Raw genomic sequence first — 21,517 nt, 5'->3', positions numbered from 1 at the left:
GGGAAACTCCAAGAACTTATGCTATGTTTGATTGGGGGAGAGAATGGAAAAGGAGAGAAGGAAAAAAAGAGAGGAAGATGAGATTTTCCATTATTTGGTTGGGGTGAAAAGGGAAATGAAAGAAAATAGAGTGGGTGGAATTGGGAAGAAAATGAGAAGAGAAATGGTATTGATAATATATATTGTAGGGTTAAGGGTCCAAATTGTATATTGGGCCTTAGGCCTTGGCTGAGAGCATAGTAATCCGAGATCAAATGAATGGTGTTGGATGGGTCAAGCTTATAATCTAATAAGTGAGATACGAATGGGAGGGCGGTCCGAGGAGAAACAATTCCTTGGATATGCTAGGTACAGCTCAAATGTATGTCCTGATAGTCAGGAGGACCTTCCAGGAAGCTCTAATGATAGGGACATGTATCATGAATATACACAAGAAGGATGAGAACTCAAAAATATCTAAGGGAAAGCTACTACCACCGCATTGAATGCCCTGCAGCTAACCTTCTAGCCGCATTTATGTGGAAAAGACCCCTAAACAGTGCTGTTTTGGTTACCGCAACTCACAGAAAGCCAGAAAGGGTGTCTGATGGGACAAGCACTCAAGTAGTGGCTCAAATGATTGACAAGTGTAGGATCAAAATCTTCCAAAGAGAACTATATAATATAAGAGGTCCTCCATGGATAGGGATCCGAAAAATTCATAGAGAAAAACACTGTAGCAATCAAAGTTGTATTTGTAACCTGTTCAATTGATTTATATTGGAACTAACCTCCTCGAATAGTGAATTCATTCAGCTCTATGTTCCTTGTTCTTACTTGATCATCTTCTAAATTCATACTAGCCGTTGTTAAATTCATTAGGGACTAGTTTTTTGACTCACTCTCTACAAATTTATTGTACTAGACTCACTGGGCTAATATCTCTTACACTTTGGGCTTGGGCTGCAAAACGTGTCTCTACATATATATATATATATATATATATATATATATGAGTTGTGTGCTAATAAACTTTGCTTGCAACTACTTTATTTTTTTAGCAACTGAATGTGGTTCATTACCCAAAAAAAAATCTTTGTTATCTTTTTCCAAAAGCATTTTTTTTTTAAATTTTTTTTTACTAAAGAGCATTCTTATCATTATTTAAAGTCTGGAGAACAACTTTAAGCTAAAACAAAAAATATCAAGCTGTATTAATGCTCTTTAGTGCATTACTCTACCTTTTTATATAAATAATGAATGGACAAAAATACTCATACTTATTTTTCAAAATAAAACTTAATGTCACCTAATAATAATAATAATAACAACAATCCAATTGAATTGATTTAATTTAATTGAATCTTCCAATTTGACACCACCCAAATTTGAATTGACTCAATCTGAGCAAAGAGGTAGTTGGCAGGGAGTTACCAACATTAGCAACTGATGTGAATGAGTCGAGTGGTGGGTTAGAGGTTTGAAACTAGATGGAAACCGGACCAACTAACAAAATATTGTTGAAAACTGCCATTCTCGTCCTCTCTCTCTCTCTCTCTCTCTCTCTCTCTCTCTCTCTCTCTCTCTCTCTCTCTCTCTCTCTCTCATCACATCGAGATATGGGATATATCTTGCGAGATCTCTTTGAGATATAGACTGAATCCATTTGGATCCGATGAGATTTTGTTCGCCGCCGCCTCTCTCGATTTTGACCAAAATCGACTCAATCAAATGAAGAACTAACTTGATGGTGCTCACGATCAATGTCGACTGTTGAGTCCTCTGTTCTACCACTTGTCAGAATTAAATCAATTTTTGGTGAAGCCCAAATCCCCCTACCTTAGATTTAATTTTGATAATAGGGATACAAAACACTTTTTCTTATTCCTCACACTTGAATTTTTTTTTTCCTTCCATCAATTTGATTAATTCTTACACCATATAACAATATCAAAACATGTTATCAATGTAATTTATCAAACACTCCAAAAAAAAAAAAAAAAAAAAAAGCTTTTCTATTAAAAACTCTCTATCAGAAAATCAATCGCTAACCTTTGGATCCATAAAATGGTAGATATATAACTTTCGTTGATTAGGAAAAGAAAAGTTTCGAAAATCTAGTTTGGTTTCGCCTATTACAAGCTCAAAAAAAATAAAAATAAAAAATAAAAAGGAATGAAATAATAGATATAAACGTCATCGTTTCACTTGTTTTCCTTAAACACGTCACAAAATTCCCACCTCATCATAATCATCCAATCAAAACTAGCAGCCATGCCAACAGTGCATTTGTATTCAGGTAATAAATCAGTAAATCACAAAAAGTAAAACCGTAAAAAAAAAAAACCCAACAATTTCAAGGTATTGTTGTCTATCTACAACGAGAGAAAATAGCAGGCACAGCCCAAAAAAAAAAAAAAAAAAGTAAAAAACCAAACAAGTCAAGAACTGAGCGTAAAAAAGAGTCAAAATATATAAAGATCGTTTGGTCTCTTTGAGTTCTTGTTTTTCTTTTTTTTCAAACCAGTTCTCTCCTACACAATTATCTGTCTCTCTCAGGTACGCTATTTTATTTTTTCAGCTTAATTCATTCAATAATGTGATATCCCATATTGATTAACCCTAGATCCTTTTTGTTCTGACATTAGTTTAATTCAAAGTTGTGATTTTTTTTTTTTTGTTGGTCAGTTTAATTTCTATTGGATGGGATTGTGTAGGAAGCTTCAATTGTGAAGGGATTGAGGGCCAAATGAGTGGGTGTTATTCAATACCCAGAATTTTTTTGGCCTGAATTTGATCTGGGGAGGTGAAATTTTGGTGATTTTGATCGTTTTCTTGACTCTGATGTGGATTTCTTCAGCTGGGTATGAATCAAAATTCGTTCTTGTTGCTTGTAATTCCTGGGGGTTTAGGTTGTTTTTGAGGTTTTAGTTGATCAAAGAATTTAATTTTGTTAATTCTTTATCGGGGCTAGAATAAGATCCATGTGAATCAGTGCTTTGTACTTGTTTCTTTATCATCTTTAGATTGAGATTGGTGCAATTCACTGAATTTTCCTGCATGCTCAAAGTACTGCCTTTGTATCTTCTTTCTAGGACTCTGTTTGGGATTGAATTGTTTGTGGTTTGCCATAAAGTCTGGTTCTTGATTCTGTGTCCTTTTTATTGCTCAGTTTTCAATAAAGATAGCTTTGAATTTCAATGGCAAATCCACCACCACCTTCACTTGGATACTCTGTTTCTATCACTCCCTCAAACCCGGACATATCGAATCCTCACAGTGAGAGAAATCCAATTCTTCCTCCTCCTCCTCCTCCACCATCGAATTCCCCTACACCGCCCAGATTTCCTCCACCAAAGTTACAACAAGATCAGATTCCTTCGTCTTCAATAAAAAGCCCAAATGTACCATCTCCGTCCAATGGTGTCAAAATGGGAAGTCCCATTCCTCACTTAAGCACTCCCCCTGGACCCCCTGTCTTCACTTCGCCTGTCCGTCCTGCTGCTGTGCCTTTCCGCTCTTCACCTGCATCTCCTCAGCCAGTTGCATTCTCTTCAGCCTCGTCATTGCCAACATCTTCACCTCCCCAATTTTCAAATGGATCAGTTGAGTTGCAGCAACAAGTTTCTGATGATACACTGGACTTGACGCCAGCTGGGGCTTCAGCATATGTTCTATTTTCAGCTCATAAGGTATCATCTATCTTGTTCTCTCTGCTTCAAAAACCAAGGCATCAATTTTCATGAGGAACTGTTTCTTTCTGCTTAGTATCTATTTTTGGTGTCTATAATGGAACCTTATTTGTGAATTTAATTTCTTTCACCTGGTAACTACTTCTATGGTTTCATTCACACCACACACCACCCCCCCCCCCCCCCCCCCCCCCACCCCCAACAATAAAAAATAAAAATGAAGCATGGACACAAACACAACATGAGAGACATCGACATGGCAATTCTTGAAAAATTTAGGCAAGACACAGTGGAAATACTATAGTAAATTAGTGAATTAATATGCATATATATATATATAGTCAATTTTATTAATTTATAGGCATGTATCATGTTTATTTATTAGTTTTCAAAATATATAACAACTATCAAAATCTTTAAAAACATATCTATACTTAAAGCAATTTTTCATTTCAATAAATTTTTTTTTTTTTTTTTTTTCTCTCAACATATTGAGGACACACATGCAAAAGTGTCCCTGCCGTGCAGGACATGAACACACCAGGGGATTTGAAGTGTACTTGCTTCTTAATTTATTGTCTTTTTAACTCAAGTAGATATCTTTCGGTGCTTTTAACATTATGTATGTTTGGAATAATTTTCTTTTTCTGCCACATTTGTTTATAATTTATTTGAATTGCCTCTCCCAAAAATTTTGTCAAATAGGTATTGAAGCAAAAGAAGCTAGCAAACGTACCTAGTTTAGGTTTTGGGGCACTTGTTTCTCCTGGCAGGGAGATTTCATCAGGTCCTCAAGTAATACAACATGATCCCCATCGCTGCCAAAGTTGTGGAGCCTATGTAAATTTCTACTGCAAAATATTAATTGGCTCAGGCCAGTGGCAGTGTGTAATATGCCATGAACTGAATGGAAGCCAGGGTGAATATATAGCTCCCAACAAGGAACTTCTTCGTACCTTTCCAGAACTGTCATCACCTATGGTTGACTATATTCAAACTAGTAACAATAGACCTGGTTTTATTCCAGTTTCCGATTCAAGAATGTCTGCACCTATTGTTCTTGTCATAGATGAGTGCTTAGATGAACCGCACCTTCAGCACTTACAGAGCTCCCTACATGCATTTGTCGATTCACTTCACCCGTCAACAAAATTAGGAATTGTTTCCTATGGCCGTACAGTATCAGTGTATGATTTTTCGGAGGAGTCGGTTGCATCTGCTGATGTTCTTCCTGGTGACAAATCACCAACTCAGGAGCAACTGAAAGCATTGATTTATGGAAGTGGCATATACTTGTCACAAATGCATGCTTCACTACCTGTAGCACACGCCGTATTCTCATCAATGAGACCATACAAATTGAACTTTCCAGAAGCTTCTAGAGACCGGTGCTTGGGTACAGCAGTTGAGGTTGCTCTTGCAATAATTCAAGGGCCATCAGCAGAATTGTCTCGAGGGGTAGTTAAGAGGTCAGGTGGAAATAGCAGGATTATTGTGTGCGCTGGTGGACCTAATACTTATGGCCCTGGATCTGTTCCTCATTCATTTAGTCACCCAAATTATCCTCATATGGAAAAGATGGCATTGAAATGGATGGAGCAACTAGGTCAGGAGGCTCATCGACACAATACAGTGGTTGACATTCTGTGTGCTGGAACATGCCCTGTTAGAGTTCCTGTGTTGCAGCCTCTTGCAAAAGCTTCTGGGGGAGTTTTGGTTCTTCATGATGACTTTGGAGAAGCCTTTGGCGTAAACTTACAAAGGGCATCTAGCAGGGCAGTAGGTTCCCATGGTTTGTTGGAAATACGGTGTTCTGATGATATTCTTATAACTCAAGTTGTGGGTCCTGGTGAAGAGGCTCATTTAGATACTCATGAAACTTATACGAATGACTCTTCTCTATATATTCAGATGCTTAGTGTTGAAGAAACGCAGAGCTTCTCAGTCTCCATGGAAACTAAAAGAGATATTAAGAGGGATTATGTATTTTTTCAGTTTGCAGTTCAGTTTTCAAATATGTTTCAAGCTGATATATCCAGAGTAATTACTGTTAGATTGCCTACTGTGGATAGTGTTTCAGCATATCTTGAGAGTGTTCAAGATGAAGTGGCAGCAGTTCTTATTGCCAAGAGGACCCTCTTGCGAGCCAAAAACTCTTCTGATGCAGTTGATATGCGAACAACAATAGATGAAAGAGTTAAAGACATTGCTTTAAAATTTGGGTCCCAAATACCAAAGTCAAAGCTTTATCGGTTCCCCAAAGAGCTCTCTTTATTACCAGAGCTCTTATTCCATCTCAGAAGGGGCCCACTTTTGGGAAGTATTATTGGTCATGAAGATGAGAGGTCTGTATTGCGGTATTTGTTTTTGAATGCATCATTTGACCTTTCACTTCGTATGGTAGCGCCTCGTTGTCTAATGCACCGGGAAAAGGGAACTTTTGAAGAGCTGCCCGCTCATGACCTTGCTATGCAGTCAGATGCAGCAGTTGTTCTTGACCATGGCACAGACGTCTTCATTTGGTTGGTATGTCACTTAACTCATCTTCCTGCTATTTTACTGTGGCATCTTTAATTTGGATCATGATGCTTCAGATCTTTTTTTTTATATGTCCTATGTTGTTGAAGTCCCCCCACCCCCGTTTTCTGTCTGTCTGTGTCTCTCTCTCTTTGCCTCCGTAAATGTTCATCTCTGAATTGTTACTTTTGAATTTTCTTATTGGATTGGGGCCTGGAGGTAGACTGCTTTGTAGTTTACTGTTTTTATTTGACTTGGAAAGGAAAATGAAATCGATCCTGCGCAATTTAGGCTATGTAGTAGTAGTATCACATGTAAAAGTGTGCTTGCTCCTTGATCCATCTATTATGTTTATGATGACATTCATGGAGGAAACTGTGTTATTCAGGCTGTATATATATCTGTTTCATTTTCATTAACACCACTACAGCCTCGAGAAATTTCTTTGTTTGTATTGGTTGAGCCTTTCCCCATTTACTATTTTCATTGTGAAATTTCATCTTTTCTTCAGTATTTTTTGGTTGAACAGTTCCACTTGTTGGTTGATTCAGGGTGCTGAACTTGCTGCTGACGAAGGAAGAAGTGCATCTGCTCTGGCAGCTTGCAGAACATTGGCTGAAGAGATAACTGAATTGCGATTTCCTGCTCCTCGTATCCTTGCTTTCAAGGTTTGTTCCCTTATAGTTCATGCTATATTTTTTGGTCTGCCTTGTATTCCTTTTCTATTCCATCTGGTGCCCAAAATTTAAAATGAATCTAATAGTTTGGAAATTTTTTCCCCTGAAACAGGAGGGGAGCTCTCAGGCTCGGTATTTTGTTTCTCGACTCATACCTGCCCATAAGGATCCTCCATACGAGCAGGTGAGGGCTGTGCGAGAGAGATAGAATGTTTCTTATATCATGATTCCAACTAGTTAATTGTGCAGCATATTGAGTTGTCAGTTCAGGGTTTTACATCAACTGTCATACTTGATCCAACTTTTGGGTAATGCCTTTTTTTTTTTTTTGATAATCAACTTTTGGGTGATGCATACTGTTGCAGGAAGCGAGATTTCCCCAGCTTCGTAGTCTGACAACAGAACAGCGAATGAAGCTGAAAAGCAATTTTCTTCACTTTGACGATCCTAGCTTCTGTGAGTGGATGCGAAGTTTGAAATCAGTGCCACCAGAACCAAGCTAAGAAGAATGGGAGTCTGAATCGTTTCATCACCAATGGGAAACTTTGTCATGTCCCTTTTTTTAAAATTTTTTTTCTCACTGTTAAAATTAATGTAGTTGGTAATGGTGATCAGATTGATTACATCTCATATTCTTCGTGTCCACCCCTGGAATTTTTGATTTAAAAAAAAAAACATTTATAGTTAGAAGAGTTCAAGATCATTCTCATTCAGTTTCTCAATTGTAATGCTAAGACAGAGTAATAAAGATTTATTTCTTGATCCAACCGTGTTGTTAAATTAATAACAGTTAATGTCATATTGTCTTATTTAAAATAAAATAAAAGTCATATCGTCTTATTTTAAAAAAAAGTCATCTTGTAACCATGTAGGTTTTTCAAGCTCAGGATGGATATGAGGCAATGAAAGCTGATTTAGCTGTGCCTGTGATCAATCAAAGTACTTCCTCTCTGAACTTGGGAAAGGGACATGACTTGTGTCTAGTGCATTAATGCATTGGACATGTTGGGATAGGGATACAGAAGGGAAATATATGTGTTGTGTAATCCACTTAATTTGGAACATAAGTTATATATATATGGTAAATAGATTATATCCTATTTCAAAACCCACCTATCAGTATCATTCATAATTAACGAAATCTTATGTGATGGATATTTGTAACATCCTCTCATACCACATAAGTGGATACCAACCAAGTACATTTTACAAGGGTATCTCTTTTTTTTTTTTGGCATTCTTTTCTGTAAACGACGTAGCACCTTCCACCGTTTCTTTCTCAGTTGTCCTTTAACATCGCACACTTCACGTTGTTGAAATTAAACGGCATGATATATGTCATCCTTTTTGTCGTCGTAAACTACAACCAACCGTATAAAAGGACCTTTCTTACCTTATCCGCATCTTCTCAAATTCTATTCAGACTTCTCACAAACTGAAAACAGAACTCCTCTCCTCTGTACTTAAACAGAACAGAGCATGAAACAGAGTACCGGCAAATTTGGAGCTTCCCATAACGTTCCGCTGCAACTTCTTATACTCTCTGTAGACACAAATCCTTGTTTTTAGATTAAACCCAATCAAACCCATATCTTAGTTTTTGCTAAAAATGGCTTCACCTATATGTCAGTCACCTTTAGTGAAACACTACAACACCACCTCAGTTTCACCTTTCTCTTCCAAGTTTCTTCACTTCCACAAAGATTACCACCAAATCTCCCATGTGGGGTCCTCAAAGTACCTTCAAATTTTCGATGTGGGAGCCAAAACAATTAAACTGGGAGGTAGTAGGGGCAAGAGGACCCTTGCAATGGCTTCTTTGGGAGGACTTTTAGGTGGGATTTTCAAAGGGAATGATACTGGGGAATCCACTAGGCAAAAGTACGCTTCAACTGTAGATGTAATCAACGGATTGGAAGCTGAGATGTTGGCATTGTCGGATTCGGAGTTGAGGGACAAGACTTTGGTGTTGAAAGAACGAGCACAGAAGGGTGAACCTTTAGATTCCCTTTTACCTGTAAGTTTTGAATATTCAGTCAGGTATATATTTGTTTTTGAATACTGATAATTATGTAAGTTTGTGGAAACTGAAAAGGGTTGGCTTCGAATTTTATTTATTTAGTCTGTTGGAATGCCAATTTTTAAGTGTTTTGTGATTGTATGTGGAGCCCCTCACTCTTAATTGGTCACAAGGTCAATTATTTACAGTTTCTTTTGCTTGCAGTGTTTCTAAGATTATATGTAATGTAATCCTAGTTGTTGTTTTCCCAGTTATAGTTAAAATAGTTGTTGCTTTTGGTTATGACCGAAAAAATTTATACTGCAGGAAGCATTTGCTGTTGTTAGAGAAGCTTCAAAGCGGGTTCTAGGCCTTCGTCCTTTTGATGTCCAACTGATAGGTACGCTGTTTGTGTATGATTTCTATTCTCTCTCTCCTTTTTGGGATCATTTTGGTCAGTGCCAAGCAATTTGGAGCTTTGTTTGCATCACTAGTGCGCTTAACACTCATGTAAAAGAAGTCATTATATGTTGACTTGTTTGTTGTACACTATTCCTTATGGTTCGTCAAACTTCAGTACACATGAAAAACAGATTTCTCATTATTGATGCATAGCATTTCACATACATAAAGTGATCTCTTATCTAGATTTGAGGGGTGGTTGTGTTGGTCTCCTAGTGTCCACGTTAGAGCTCAACACTTGTGAGTAGTGTACGACTCTCTGTGTCCTTCTGTTAAGCTTGTGTGCATGTATTCATAACTAGCCAATTTATGTTTCCTAAACTTTGGTTATGTAGGTGGCATGGTTCTTCATAAGGGAGAAATAGCTGAAATGAGGACTGGAGAAGGAAAGACCCTTGTTGCTATTTTACCAGCTTATCTAAATGCATTAACTGGAAAAGGAGTGCATGTTGTTACTGTTAATGATTATCTTGCTCGACGAGATTGCGAGTGGGTTGGTCAAGTTCCTCGTTTTCTTGGATTGAAGGTTGGCCTAATACAGCGTATGTCTCATTCTTTTATATTTATTATATTCCATATTCCATGTCATTTAATATCTATTAACTTGCTTTCTATATAGATGGATGGAAACTCACATGTATATTTCTGGACAAATGATCATTTTAAAGCTTGTGTGTTTAATTGTTTGAGTGCTAAGTGCTTGACTCTTCTGGAATTTTAAAGTATAATTTTCTTCTTTTGACCGTTAATTGATGGTTTAGGAATCAGATCACAAAATCTTTTGCAAACCAACCTGATCTACTGAAGCTCTCTCTCTATCCCCCTGCCCTCTTTCTCTCTCTCCTCCACAAAAACATCATTGCTAGAGTCACCCTTGATTTTTGGCTTCAGCGGCATGTTCCAATAACTATTCAAACTAGCTATTGACATACGTTCTCAAATCAGATGATGTACTAGCGAGTAATTTATTTACTAAATTCTGGAAATTTGTTTCACTCTGTTGAAAAATTTGCACAGTTGTGTAGTTGGGTACTATGTGATTTTCATAAGTGGTTTATAGTTAGTGAAATAAAATAAGGAAGCTGTACATGTCTTGACACAAATCCCTAAGTGGACTGATAACATAAATACATTGTGCCATAGTGGTTTGATGGATAGATGTCAAAGCATGATTCTGACCTTTATTGATATTCTTGTACTTGGACTGCTTCGGAAGTGATCCCTTTGACTCAGTTAAGGGGAGGAGGTGGATAGGTGCTTAAGAAGACACACTTGAAGGAAGCTATTGACTTCATTATCTTATGAATACTTATTTTTGAAGAAATTCAAGACAACCAGCTACTCTTGTTAGTCTTCATTAGTCTATGACTTAACCTCATTTTACTCCACCAAAAGTTATGTTATTCCGTTTATATCAAGTCCTCTACAAAGCACTTTGAATGGAAAGATTTGCTAAATGAGAAATTGAAAGCTTCTTATATCATTTCCTTTTTTTCCCTTTCTGTGTTTTCTTCTGAGATGATCTTACCCCAACTTAGGGATAAACTCTTTCCTAGCCCATTCAAAGCTTTTGTATTCTTCAATTCCCTCTTGATCTTGTTTGTATCTAACATTGTTAACCAAAACAAACCCAGAATTTGGATTGCTTTGAGAATTTCAACTAGATGTTTTTTTTTAATCTGATTTTTATTTTGTACTCTTAAAGGCCTGGAAGTAGAATTATTCTCTCTCTCTCTCTCTCTCTCTCTTGAATGGAAATTGGAAAGTGTGAAATTCTGCTTGTCCTTCCAACGTGGATTCACATAGAACATCGTGCCACTACATGAACATGGTAGATAGGATAAATATGAGGCCCAAACTGAGAAGTGTTGCACCCCCTTGAAATGGGTGCATGTACATCACACCTCCTATGGTGGTTGCCAAAGCTCTGAGTGAACCTGAAATAGGCTGTGGTCTTGGATCTAACAAATGATCAGAATGCCTCTAAGATTCAATCATAAATCACTTTGCCTCGGTTGTATGTAAACCCCTCTCACCCTCACCCCCTAAAGTGGTAAAGAATGGCTGTTTGGGGTCTAAATTTCTTTCTATCTGACAGGACAAACATATAGGAAGGGATGGTTCTTTCATTGCATTGATAGGAGCGTCTAACTAGAAAAAAAGTGTTTAGTTTCAAGATCACTTTTCTTTTGATTCTATTATCTGCTTTTCTTCTCTTCTCCATTTAATAGACATTAATGATTGTTCCTATTCTTAGCTATAGATTTTTTATTTATTCAGTTAACTTGTATGGTTTAATACGCTTTTTGATTGTTCAAATATTTGTTTCTTTCAAAATTGTATTGTTTTTTCTTGTTGGCTGCTTCTTGTTGATTTGTTGAACTGTATCAATATGCATTTTCGCAATTGTCTTCTTATTTGGGGCTTAGTATTCTCTTTTACTAGTCAAGGGGTGTTGCTAGTTGGTTTGTCAATTTAGCTTTTCAATGTATCCTAACAAGTGGATGTATGTGTGGCAGAGAACATGACAAGTGAACAAAGAAGGGAAAATTACTTATGTGACATCACATATGTGACCAATAGTGAGCTTGGTTTTGATTATTTGAGAGACAACCTTGCCACGGAAAGTAATTCTTGTTTATGTGCTGTTTTATACAATTATCAATTTATTGTATAAACTTCAATTCATCCAAAATCTTGTTGGATCCACTTCTACCCTAGCTGAAGGTATTTTCTGGCAACTTACAGAGTGTTGAGGAGCTTGTTTTGAGGCGTTTCAACTACTGTGTAATAGATGAGGTTGATTCCATCCTTATTGATGAAGCTAGAACTCCTCTCATCATATCTGGACCTGCGGAAAAACCTAGTGATCGGTATTATAAAGCTGCAAAAATAGCTGCAGCCTTTGAACGAGATATACATTACACTGTAAGACTGCTAAGCATATGTTCTATTTAACAAAAAGCTTCTTTTTAACAACTTATGAATTTCTTTGTTCCTAGAAATGATACGTTGGAGTCATCTCTTTAATCCCTAGACATAATTTGATTGTACACTCATGCTGAATGGATGGATTTTATATTATTAATTCAATCCTTTTTTTAGTTTGTTTAATGGACTGCAAATGTTAATATAATAGCCCCTTTCCTTTATCTAGATTGATTTTGGCATAATTATAAAATTATAATGAGCAAAATGAAGTTTTCTTGGGCTTAAATTTGTATTTTGTGAATTGTCTTTGCATTGTTCACGTCTACATCAACAGCATACAGTACTGGGTTCTTGGGTTGTTCAGTGGAATGATGACTTCTTAAGGGGAGTTGTGCCCTGTGTCAGGCATAGATAGCTCCATAACACTTGTCCATGTACCAAACATGCTGTTGATGTATCCATAATTGATGTTTAATTTTAATTTAGAACATGGACACATGCAACTAATATCGGTCTAAAACACAATGGGTCATGGGGATTTGTTTTATTGTTTATATTTTTTTTATAACATTTTACTATAAAATAGAATTGTAACAAAAAGATTGGTTCTTTTATCAGCTGTTCTTAATAGTAGCATATTTAAATGAGGATTTTGATTACAGGAGGATATGAGAATTGGCAGTATGAGGAAGATGATATGATTATATTTTGGAGAACTATCTAGTTCTGTTTTATGTGTTAAGATGTAATCTATAATGATTTGTCCTCACTATATGTATGTGCTGTATTTATAAGAATATGCCACATCATCATTTCCATTTACTTTCAAATCTTTCTGATGTATATGTTCATGCATGGAGCTCATTCTCAATAACTTAGTTATATCACCCATTTGTTGTTGCTCCTTTGACAATTCTTATTATGAAATACCTTGAAAAAAGATAATTGGGCTTGCTGTTTAAAAATGTAACTCAAACATGCGCACTAAGAGTGATGCCTCTGGATCATGGTTCAGTTATCAGGGCAAACAGTATTGTTGTAAAGGCTTACATTTTTATTGTTATTAGTTGAGACAAACCTAGAGGTAGCATTGCTTCTGGATCACAAGGCGTGGAGTTTGGTTTCGTTTATGTGCAAAAATTACTTGTCTGGTTTCTAGTGATCAGAAGTAGATGCATTGTAGATTAGAGTAGGAGAAAATTATGTTCTTGAAACTTTTATTTTTTCTCACTGAGGTTGTTATAGGTCGATGAGAAGCAGAAGACAGTTCTACTAACAGAACAGGGTTATGAGGATGCTGAAGAAATTCTGGGTGTTAAGGATTTGTATGATCCTCGAGAACAGTGGGCATCATATGTTCTAAACGCAATTAAAGCAAAGGAGTTATTTCTTAGAGATGTAACCTATATTATCCGTGGCAAGGAGGTTTTAATTGTGGATGAGTTTACCGGTCGCGTTATGCAGGTGACTTCATCTAGATTCTGTACATTGCAAAGAAAAATTTTATGCAACTATCCCACTTTGCATGTAATTGAGTACATTAGTTCCTTCATTTATCCATTTACCAGAGAAAAGGAAATAACTTTCTCATGGAAGTTATGTTGCCCTTTCTGTGAAGGTTTTTGGAAAAATATTAAATTTTGACATCAAGTTTGATTTCTTAACTAATTGTCAATGAGCTCTAGTTCAAATGACACTTCCTCTTCTCATAAAAATGGGGTAGGGGTGAGGTTGTGGGGTCCAAGATCAACATGCATGTATGTAACTTACCCATAAAAAAGGTTTGCTTACTTCACTTATTCAGACACATACTTATAGACAACTTCTCAAGAAAAAAGGGTATTACTATACAGAATTATTTAGGTTGTGCATTTTCCTGCTGCTTTGCTCTTTCATGGTCGGAATCTTTCTGTTTAACCTGCAGTATATTATATGAATATAAAGCTACAAAGCCCTCAATAGATACAACATAGAGTGATTTATTTTCTCATATCATAATAACAATTTTTTTCCCCTCAAATTCCTGAGACTTTCCATATCTACATTTTTAACCACCAGTTTCTCTAAATCTTAGCAATGTTTATTGATGCAGTGCAGCTATTCCCACAAAGGGAAGTCATTATGACTTGGTCCTTCGTCTAGAGGCTCCCTTATATCATTGGCAATAACGCTAATCTTCAAATATTTTGTTTCATTGATTTATTCACCAGATTTGGGTTAGAGGATTAGTAAATCTGTGTGTACTGAATCTGTGCATTTAAGTTTACATGAAGTATACAGGTTATTTGAGAGTGTAGGTTCAGTAGAAGACAATTCTTCTTGATTGCACTGCCTGTGTCAGCTGTTTATAGCAACCTATATTCAGGATTATAAGATTATGGAATGATCAACTTTTGCTGTGCCAATGCCAACCTATAAGTCAAGGATCTATATTTTTATGTGTGGATGTTAGTTTGTCGGTGAAATTATTGGTCTTGTAGGCATTCTACTGTTATTATATTACTCATGACCAGAAATACATGAACAAAAATCTGAAGGGTATGAATAAACATGGGTAAAAAGGGAGCTGTTGGTCTCTCAAGGCACAAAATCATAGCGGTATCTTACTTGTCTTTTTTGTTAGGGGAGGCGATGGAGTGATGGGCTTCACCAGGCGGTTGAAGCAAAAGAAGGTTTGCCCATACAAAATGAGACTATAACTCTGGCTTCAATTAGCTACCAAAACTTCTTTCTACAGGTTGGAGCTTTTTATGTTTCAATACATTAGATGAAGCATCTGTGGAAATTTATTCTCTCGGACTTCCTAATGTATATTTCCTTGCATTGTTGTAGTTCCCTAAACTTTGTGGAATGACTGGTACTGCAGCAACTGAAAGTACAGAATTTGAGAGTATATACAAGCTTAAAGTTACAATTGTGCCTACAAACAAGCCTATGATAAGAAAGGTAACTTCTAGATCCTACCATGCCATCCATATGTAGCATATTTATAGTGCTGATGGTTTTCATTGCGATGTAGATTGTAAAACCTGATTGCCAAAATATGGAGGGTAAAATAAAGAAGACTTATTTTACAAGACCTTTTTTCTTTTCAATTTAAACAATTAAGTAATTGGAGTGGTGATTTTTTATAAAATTTTTATTTTAAAGTCTCAAAACTAGCCCATATGTGAGTTCTATGCATCATACACAACTTATTTAAACATTCAAAGTCAGTCAATTTCCTTATTTTCTCTTTAATTTCTTTCAGGATGAGTCTGATGTCGTTTTCAGGGCAACTACGGGAAAGTGGCGGTCAGTTGTGGTAGAGATTTCTAGAATGCACAAGACAGGTCGCCCAGTGCTTGTTGGAACAACTAGTGTTGAGCAGAGTGATTCATTATCAGAACAGTTGCAAGAAGCTGGAATCCCCCATGAGGTGAGATAGCTTTTGTCTTTAGGGATAAGAGATATATAACTTAAGAGAATTTGAACATGCAAAAAACTTTACAATGAAAACCAAGTGTGATGTCAAGTGTTTCACTTGTGACCATTTTCATGGTCATGCAGTCTCTGTTGCTGATAAATTAACCAACGTTCATGTATAGAGAATAAGGCTTAATGGCTTAATCTAATTTTTGTATTATGTATTCTTTATGTTGAGAATTTTAATTGACATTTACATCTTAAAGGTTCTCAACGCAAAGCCAGAGAATGTGGAGAGAGAAGCAGAAATTGTAGCGCAGAGTGGTCGTCTAGGGGCTGTGACAATTGCTACTAATATGGCAGGTCGTGGGACTGATATAATCCTTGGTGGTAATGCAGAATTTATGGCAAGGTTGAAGCTACGTGAGATGCTTATGCCAAGGTATCATCTGAGCTTCTTCATAATTGGTTTTGTTCCTAAAGGTTTTTACCTGGCATGCATTTGCTGCATAGGCTCCTGGCAGTTATATTGTTGAATACCAGTTTTACTCAGATGTTTGTTATAGAAGCATTCTGTGCCTTTAAGTGTCACCTACTAAACATGAATTCAATGTGGAAAATATATTTCCAAGCATCTGGAGTCAACTGGTATTATATATCTTAGTTTATATCATTTATATGAAATTGTTTTTGCAATAGTTGTTGTTTGGTCCCCCCACCCCTGGAATTTTCATTTGTAATTCTTAGTTGTACTTTTTGTACTCTTGCTGTATTTATAAATGTTTAATTAAATCACTTATTCAAAAACTTATTCATTAACACTGCATGTGCCATATGCATAGTGTGTACATAATGTTTGCCATTATTGAGGAGCATTTAACCCATGTATCACACTATATGGGAAAGAGCACTTTTGGACCCCAAGTCAGTGCTAGTTTTCTTTGCATATAGGAGGTTTTAATTTGAAACAATCTACATCTGTGTTTGATTTATAATGTCTTAAAACATGCGTTACATTCTCTTCAGTATAATATAATTGCAGAGTTGTGACGCCAGCCGAAGGAGTTTTTGTATCAGTTAAGAAACCTTCTCCAAAGAAGACATGGAAGGTGTGATTTTGGTTTTGTTCTTGGTATATTTAATTGTTTCTCACAGTAGCATGTAAATTTGATTAAAAAGGGTTGCAAATCTCAACATTGTCCTAGAAGGCTAGAACTCAGTGTTGTATAATTTTCCAGGTGAATGAAAATTTATTCCCGTGCAAATTATCAAATGAGAATACCAAGTTGGCTGAGGAGGCTGTAGACCTAGCTGTCAATAGTTGGGGTCAGAGATCTTTAAGTGAGCTTGAAGCAGAGGAGCGGCTGTCTTATTCTTGTGAAAAGGTGAACTTGTTGTAGGTTCTTTTTTATTTTTTATTTTTAGCATATTAACAATAACAGAAATTGAAAATTGATTGCAAATATGAGATTTCTTCATGTATGTCTTGAAATTGTCTTATTCTTTGTTATCAGCTAAGAATCATCACATCACTATAATACTGAAAATTTAATATTATATGTCTGCATTCATAGGGGCCTGCTCAAGATGAAGTCATAGCCAAGCTGCGGTATGCCTTTCTACAAGTAGTTAAGGAATATAAGGTTTATACCGAGGAAGAGAGGAAGCAGGTAAGTTTTGATTTACTAAAGTAAAAATTACATTGCTTCTGTTTTCTTGTGTAGATTGCATTATCATATATCTCCATATCCCTAGGTTGTATCAGCCGGTGGACTTCATGTGGTGGGAACAGAGCGCCATGAATCTCGTCGAATTGACAATCAGGTTAAAGTTTTAGTCAAATTCGTTTAAGTATCTATCATCCATCTACCTCAGGGTTCTTTCCGTACTTTAGTTGAATAAAAATTTTCCTCTTTCTCTTAACATACTCTTGACATGAGACTACTTTTCTAGAACTTGTATAAAAATTGAACTTGCAATACGTATCTGTACAGCTGCGTGGTCGAAGCGGCCGGCAAGGGGACCCTGGAAGTTCGCGCTTCTTCTTAAGTCTTGAAGATAACATCTTCCGGATTTTTGGTGGAGATCGAATTCAGGTTTGAACTTTGGTTGCAGTAGGATAGTTGCGAATGCTACTTTGAGATATAGTTTTTAAACATTCTGGATTTTGCCATTTGTAGGGGTTAATGAGGGCTTTTAGAGTTGAAGACCTACCAATCGAGTCTAAGATGCTGACCAAAGCTCTAGATGAAGCTCAGCGGAAAGTGGAGAATTATTTTTTTGATATTCGGAAGCAATTATTTGAGTATGATGAAGTTCTAAATAGTCAAAGAGATCGTGTATATACAGAGAGAAGACGAGCCCTTGAATCTGATAATCTCCAATCTCTTATAATTGAATATGCTGAATTGACAATGGATGATATCGTAGAGGTATGTTTCAAAGATGTAAAATTTTAGGGTTTTGCTTAAAAAAGGTCCAGCGCAATCAACATGTATGTGATCCTGAAGTATTTTTGTTATTGAATTTTATAATAAACAGGCAAATATTGGCTCAGATGCTCCAAAGGAAAGCTGGGATTTCGAAAAGTTGATTGCCAAACTTAAACAGTAAGAGGCATCCTTAATTTTGTTTGCTTGAATGAAAAAACATACTGCATTTTCAATTAATACTCAGTAATGTTGTCTTGTGTTGCAGCTTTTGGTTTCTAATAGAAGTATCTGGTCGATATATTTAAGTTAGAAAATAATCTCAGACAACTTTTGGTTTCTGACATATGAATGAGTTTTAAAATTGAGTACTACTTTCTACCTAAGTGATAGTTGCTTGAATGATTTTCATTTTACACTACAAAGTCTGTTGGATATCCTTGTTCTACTTGGCAATATAAAAGAATTTTTCTAACAAAAATATCACTGTGGTTCCAGGTATTGCTATCTATTGGATGATCTGACCCCAGATTTACTTAGGAGTGAGTGTTCTAGCTACGAGGAATTGCAGGACTACCTTCATCGTCGTGGTTGTGAAGCATATTTGAAGAAGAGAGTCAGTATTTTAGTCTACTTAAAATGAATTTAGTTTATTTAAAGAGGTCCAAATCCTAGTTTTTTAAAACATCATCAGATTACAGAATACATCTGCTTATAATCACAGTATTGCTAACACGTGAAGCCACACCAGAATACTGTTAGATCTATTTATAGGCTGCATTTTGGGGCCTTTTCCAGTGTGGTGAGAGAGGGGGGGGGGGGGGGTGAATTGTTCTTTGTCCACAAGGTTTCAATGTCCTGGCTTATCATGTATATCTGGGTTGTAAATATCAAGCATGTGTTTAATTTTCCTTCTTTTACCTTTTTTCTCCCTCTCTCAAATTGTTTCCTTCAACACTGTTTTAGGATATTGTGGAGAAACAAGCTCCAGGCTTAATGAAAGAAGCTGAGAGATTTTTAGTTTTGAGCAACATTGATCGTTTGTGGAAAGAACACTTGCAATCAATTAAGTTTGTTCAGCAGGCTGTGGGCTTACGTGGTTATGCACAGCGGGATCCGCTTATTGAGTATAAACTTGAAGGCTATAATCTCTTCCTTGAGATGATGGCACAGATAAGAAGAAATGTAATATATTCAATATATCAGGTTTGTGCTAGATCTATAATTAATATGTTCAATTTTTTACCCTTGCATGTTGCTTAAATATACCTACTGATCTTCTTGTCTTTGTTTTTGACTCGTTTTGGTTACTATTTTTTATTTTTTTGGCAGTTTCAACCAGTGCTGGTAAACAAGAATCAGGAACAAACACAAAATGAAAAATCAAGCAAACTTGGTAGAAATAAAAATAAGCCTGAACCAGTTGTTGCTGCCAAGTCTTCCTCATCAGCTGCTGACCACCAAGCTACTGCATAAGGCCTACATCACTAGTTCCTAAAGTAAAAAGCTTTATTTTATCCCTTGAATTTGTTGTAAATGAGTCATTAATTGTTACTCATCCTTTTGTGAACAGTTCCCCCCCATCTCCTTTCCCTTGTGAAAATGATGCAGACCAAGAAAAAGAACTGTAAGGGCACAGGAGCTGAAAGCAACTCAAAATTCATAATTATTGAAACCCCTAAACCCCTAGTCAACATTGTGCTGGAGTGCTCCTAAACCAGATGGTGTTACTAGGTTGGCTCAAATTCCATTTGTCATGACCTGAGAAAGCGTTATTCACAATATACACTTATCTAATCTAATCTATATAATCCAAGGTATTACAATTTGGGCTCGGTTCATTGGTCAATCTTAAACTCAAGGAAAAAGAACAAACTTTTTAAAAGGAATAATCTAAATTTTATTATCAATTAGGAGCACATTTCGTTATTTCCAATTACGAGCATATTCATTATGCTCATTATCTACAGTCTTAAGAGGATGGATGGCACTTTTCCAAAAAAAACTTTAAAATTTATTTCAATCCAATTTTTTCTCATTTAGAAATTTTATTTCTAATAGGATTGAGATATGTGGGAAAACTAGTATATCTAAAATTGGCCATCATCTATATCAATATGCAGTATTTTGGTCCACTTCGGTCCAGTTTGGTTCATTTCGTTCTAGTTTGGTCTATTTCAGTCCATTTTGATTCAGTAGATCCATTTCTGTCCACTTTGGCCCAATTCGGTCCATTTTGGTATATATGGTCCATTTATGCCCATTCCGCCCACTTTGGTCTATTAGGTCTAGTTTGGTCCATTCTGGTCTAGTTCAGTTCACACTGGTCCGTTTAGTTCATTCAGTCCACTAAAAAATTAGTTAAAAATAAGAATTTTCGGAATGTGATTTTTATTTCATTAACTTATTTAATAATATTTATACTTTTTTTTTTAAATAAAAAAATGGGTGATAAGTGCTCTATATGTACTTAAAACTCATAGTTACTATCTAACTTTTTTTTTTTTTTAGTTCTTATTTTATAATCAAGTTTTTCTAATATAGTTATTAATAATATTTGTTTATTTAAAAAATCATGAACGAAAATTGCACAACATGAATCCAACAGTTAAAGAAAACTATTAGAATATATATATTGGTGCCAATGTTTTTAATATCTAGCTGACCAAAAATGCTTATTCATGAGCTTATAAAAAAATAACAATAACAAGTGAAATCAAACAACACTCCAAAAAAAATGATGAGATTATTCATGGAAGTTTCACCTTTGTATAGAACTGAGCAGACAGACGTTCCACTTCGTAGCAACTGCATCATATATCAACCCTCACAAATTAAGTGTTAATGTTTCAGTTTGAGAACCAAAAAACACAACAAAGAGAAAGAACAGAGTAACAGGGAAACACCCATGAGAGAAAAAAATAGTCACGTACTCTTGCTCCTGTGAAGGAACCAAAGCTTGCTTCTGAGATGTCTGTGGTTTTTTTGAAGATTTCTTCCTACTTGCCATAGTTGGTTGCCTTGAGAATCCTAGATAGAGGGTCCAAGTTTTTAAGGGTCTGGTGTGAAACCCAATTGGGTTTTTTATTCGGGCCTTTGAATTGTTAAACTTCGTGGTCCATATTCTAAGCACTTATCAAAAAAAAAAAAAAAAAAAACATACATGCATGTTGCACAAATAATTTGAGACATCTGGCCCACAGTGAGACTTCCTAATTGATTACTCAAAAGGTGTTGTTCTCCATCAATTGAGGTTATTCAGAACCCAAAAAAAAAAAAAGAAAAAAAAAAAAAAAAAGAAAGAAAGAAGAAGAGCTAGTAGCCTAAATAAATGCATAATAGGAATTCTTTTCCCTGTTGAAAAATAAGGGAGTAATTTTTTTGCAGGAACGAGAGTAAAAGGAGCATGTAGCTCTTATGGTGGAA

General features: G+C 36.0%; 2 protein-coding genes across 5 annotated transcripts; both read left to right on the top strand.

Moving 5' to 3' along the window:
* The first annotated feature begins 2,374 nt into the window (after positions 1–2,374).
* LOC126708894 (protein transport protein SEC23) lies at positions 2,375–7,632 on the top strand. 3 transcript variants are annotated; one of them, XM_050408893.1, is made up of 7 exons: positions 2,377–2,538; positions 2,668–2,843; positions 3,152–3,671; positions 4,377–6,197; positions 6,740–6,856; positions 6,978–7,049; positions 7,231–7,632. In XM_050408893.1, the coding sequence occupies exons 3-7, from the start codon at positions 3,180–3,182 to the stop codon at positions 7,366–7,368; spliced, it is 2,640 nt and encodes an 879-aa protein (XP_050264850.1). In that variant the 5' UTR covers positions 2,377–2,538; positions 2,668–2,843; positions 3,152–3,179; the 3' UTR covers positions 7,369–7,632. The 3 variants fall into 3 exon arrangements, with proteins under 3 accessions (XP_050264849.1, XP_050264850.1, XP_050264851.1); XM_050408892.1 differs by having other exon boundaries at positions 2,375–2,538; positions 2,697–3,671; XM_050408894.1 differs by lacking the exon at positions 2,668–2,843 and having other exon boundaries at positions 2,407–2,538.
* A 637-nt stretch (positions 7,633–8,269) lies between these two features.
* LOC126708893 (protein translocase subunit SecA, chloroplastic) lies at positions 8,270–19,836 on the top strand. 2 transcript variants are annotated; one of them, XM_050408891.1, is made up of 21 exons: positions 8,270–8,882; positions 9,192–9,264; positions 9,662–9,868; positions 11,846–11,949; positions 12,075–12,254; positions 13,503–13,721; positions 14,881–14,994; positions 15,090–15,203; positions 15,508–15,675; positions 15,929–16,104; positions 16,705–16,771; positions 16,901–17,047; positions 17,237–17,332; positions 17,418–17,486; positions 17,657–17,758; positions 17,843–18,094; positions 18,204–18,271; positions 18,590–18,707; positions 19,058–19,297; positions 19,424–19,590; positions 19,665–19,836. In XM_050408891.1, exons 1-20 carry the CDS (start codon positions 8,475–8,477, stop codon positions 19,565–19,567), a joined length of 3,066 nt encoding a protein of 1,021 aa, XP_050264848.1. In that variant the 5' UTR covers positions 8,270–8,474; the 3' UTR covers positions 19,568–19,590; positions 19,665–19,836. The 2 variants fall into 2 exon arrangements, with proteins under 2 accessions (XP_050264848.1, XP_050264846.1); XM_050408889.1 differs by having other exon boundaries at positions 19,424–19,836.
* Positions 19,837–21,517: the final 1,681 nt, after the last annotated feature.

The sequence above is a fragment of the Quercus robur genome, chromosome 12, assembly GCF_932294415.1.
Source record: "Quercus robur chromosome 12, dhQueRobu3.1, whole genome shotgun sequence".
Taxonomy (NCBI): Eukaryota; Viridiplantae; Streptophyta; class Magnoliopsida; order Fagales; family Fagaceae; genus Quercus; species Quercus robur.
This window is presented reverse-complemented; position numbering and strand designations above follow the sequence as displayed.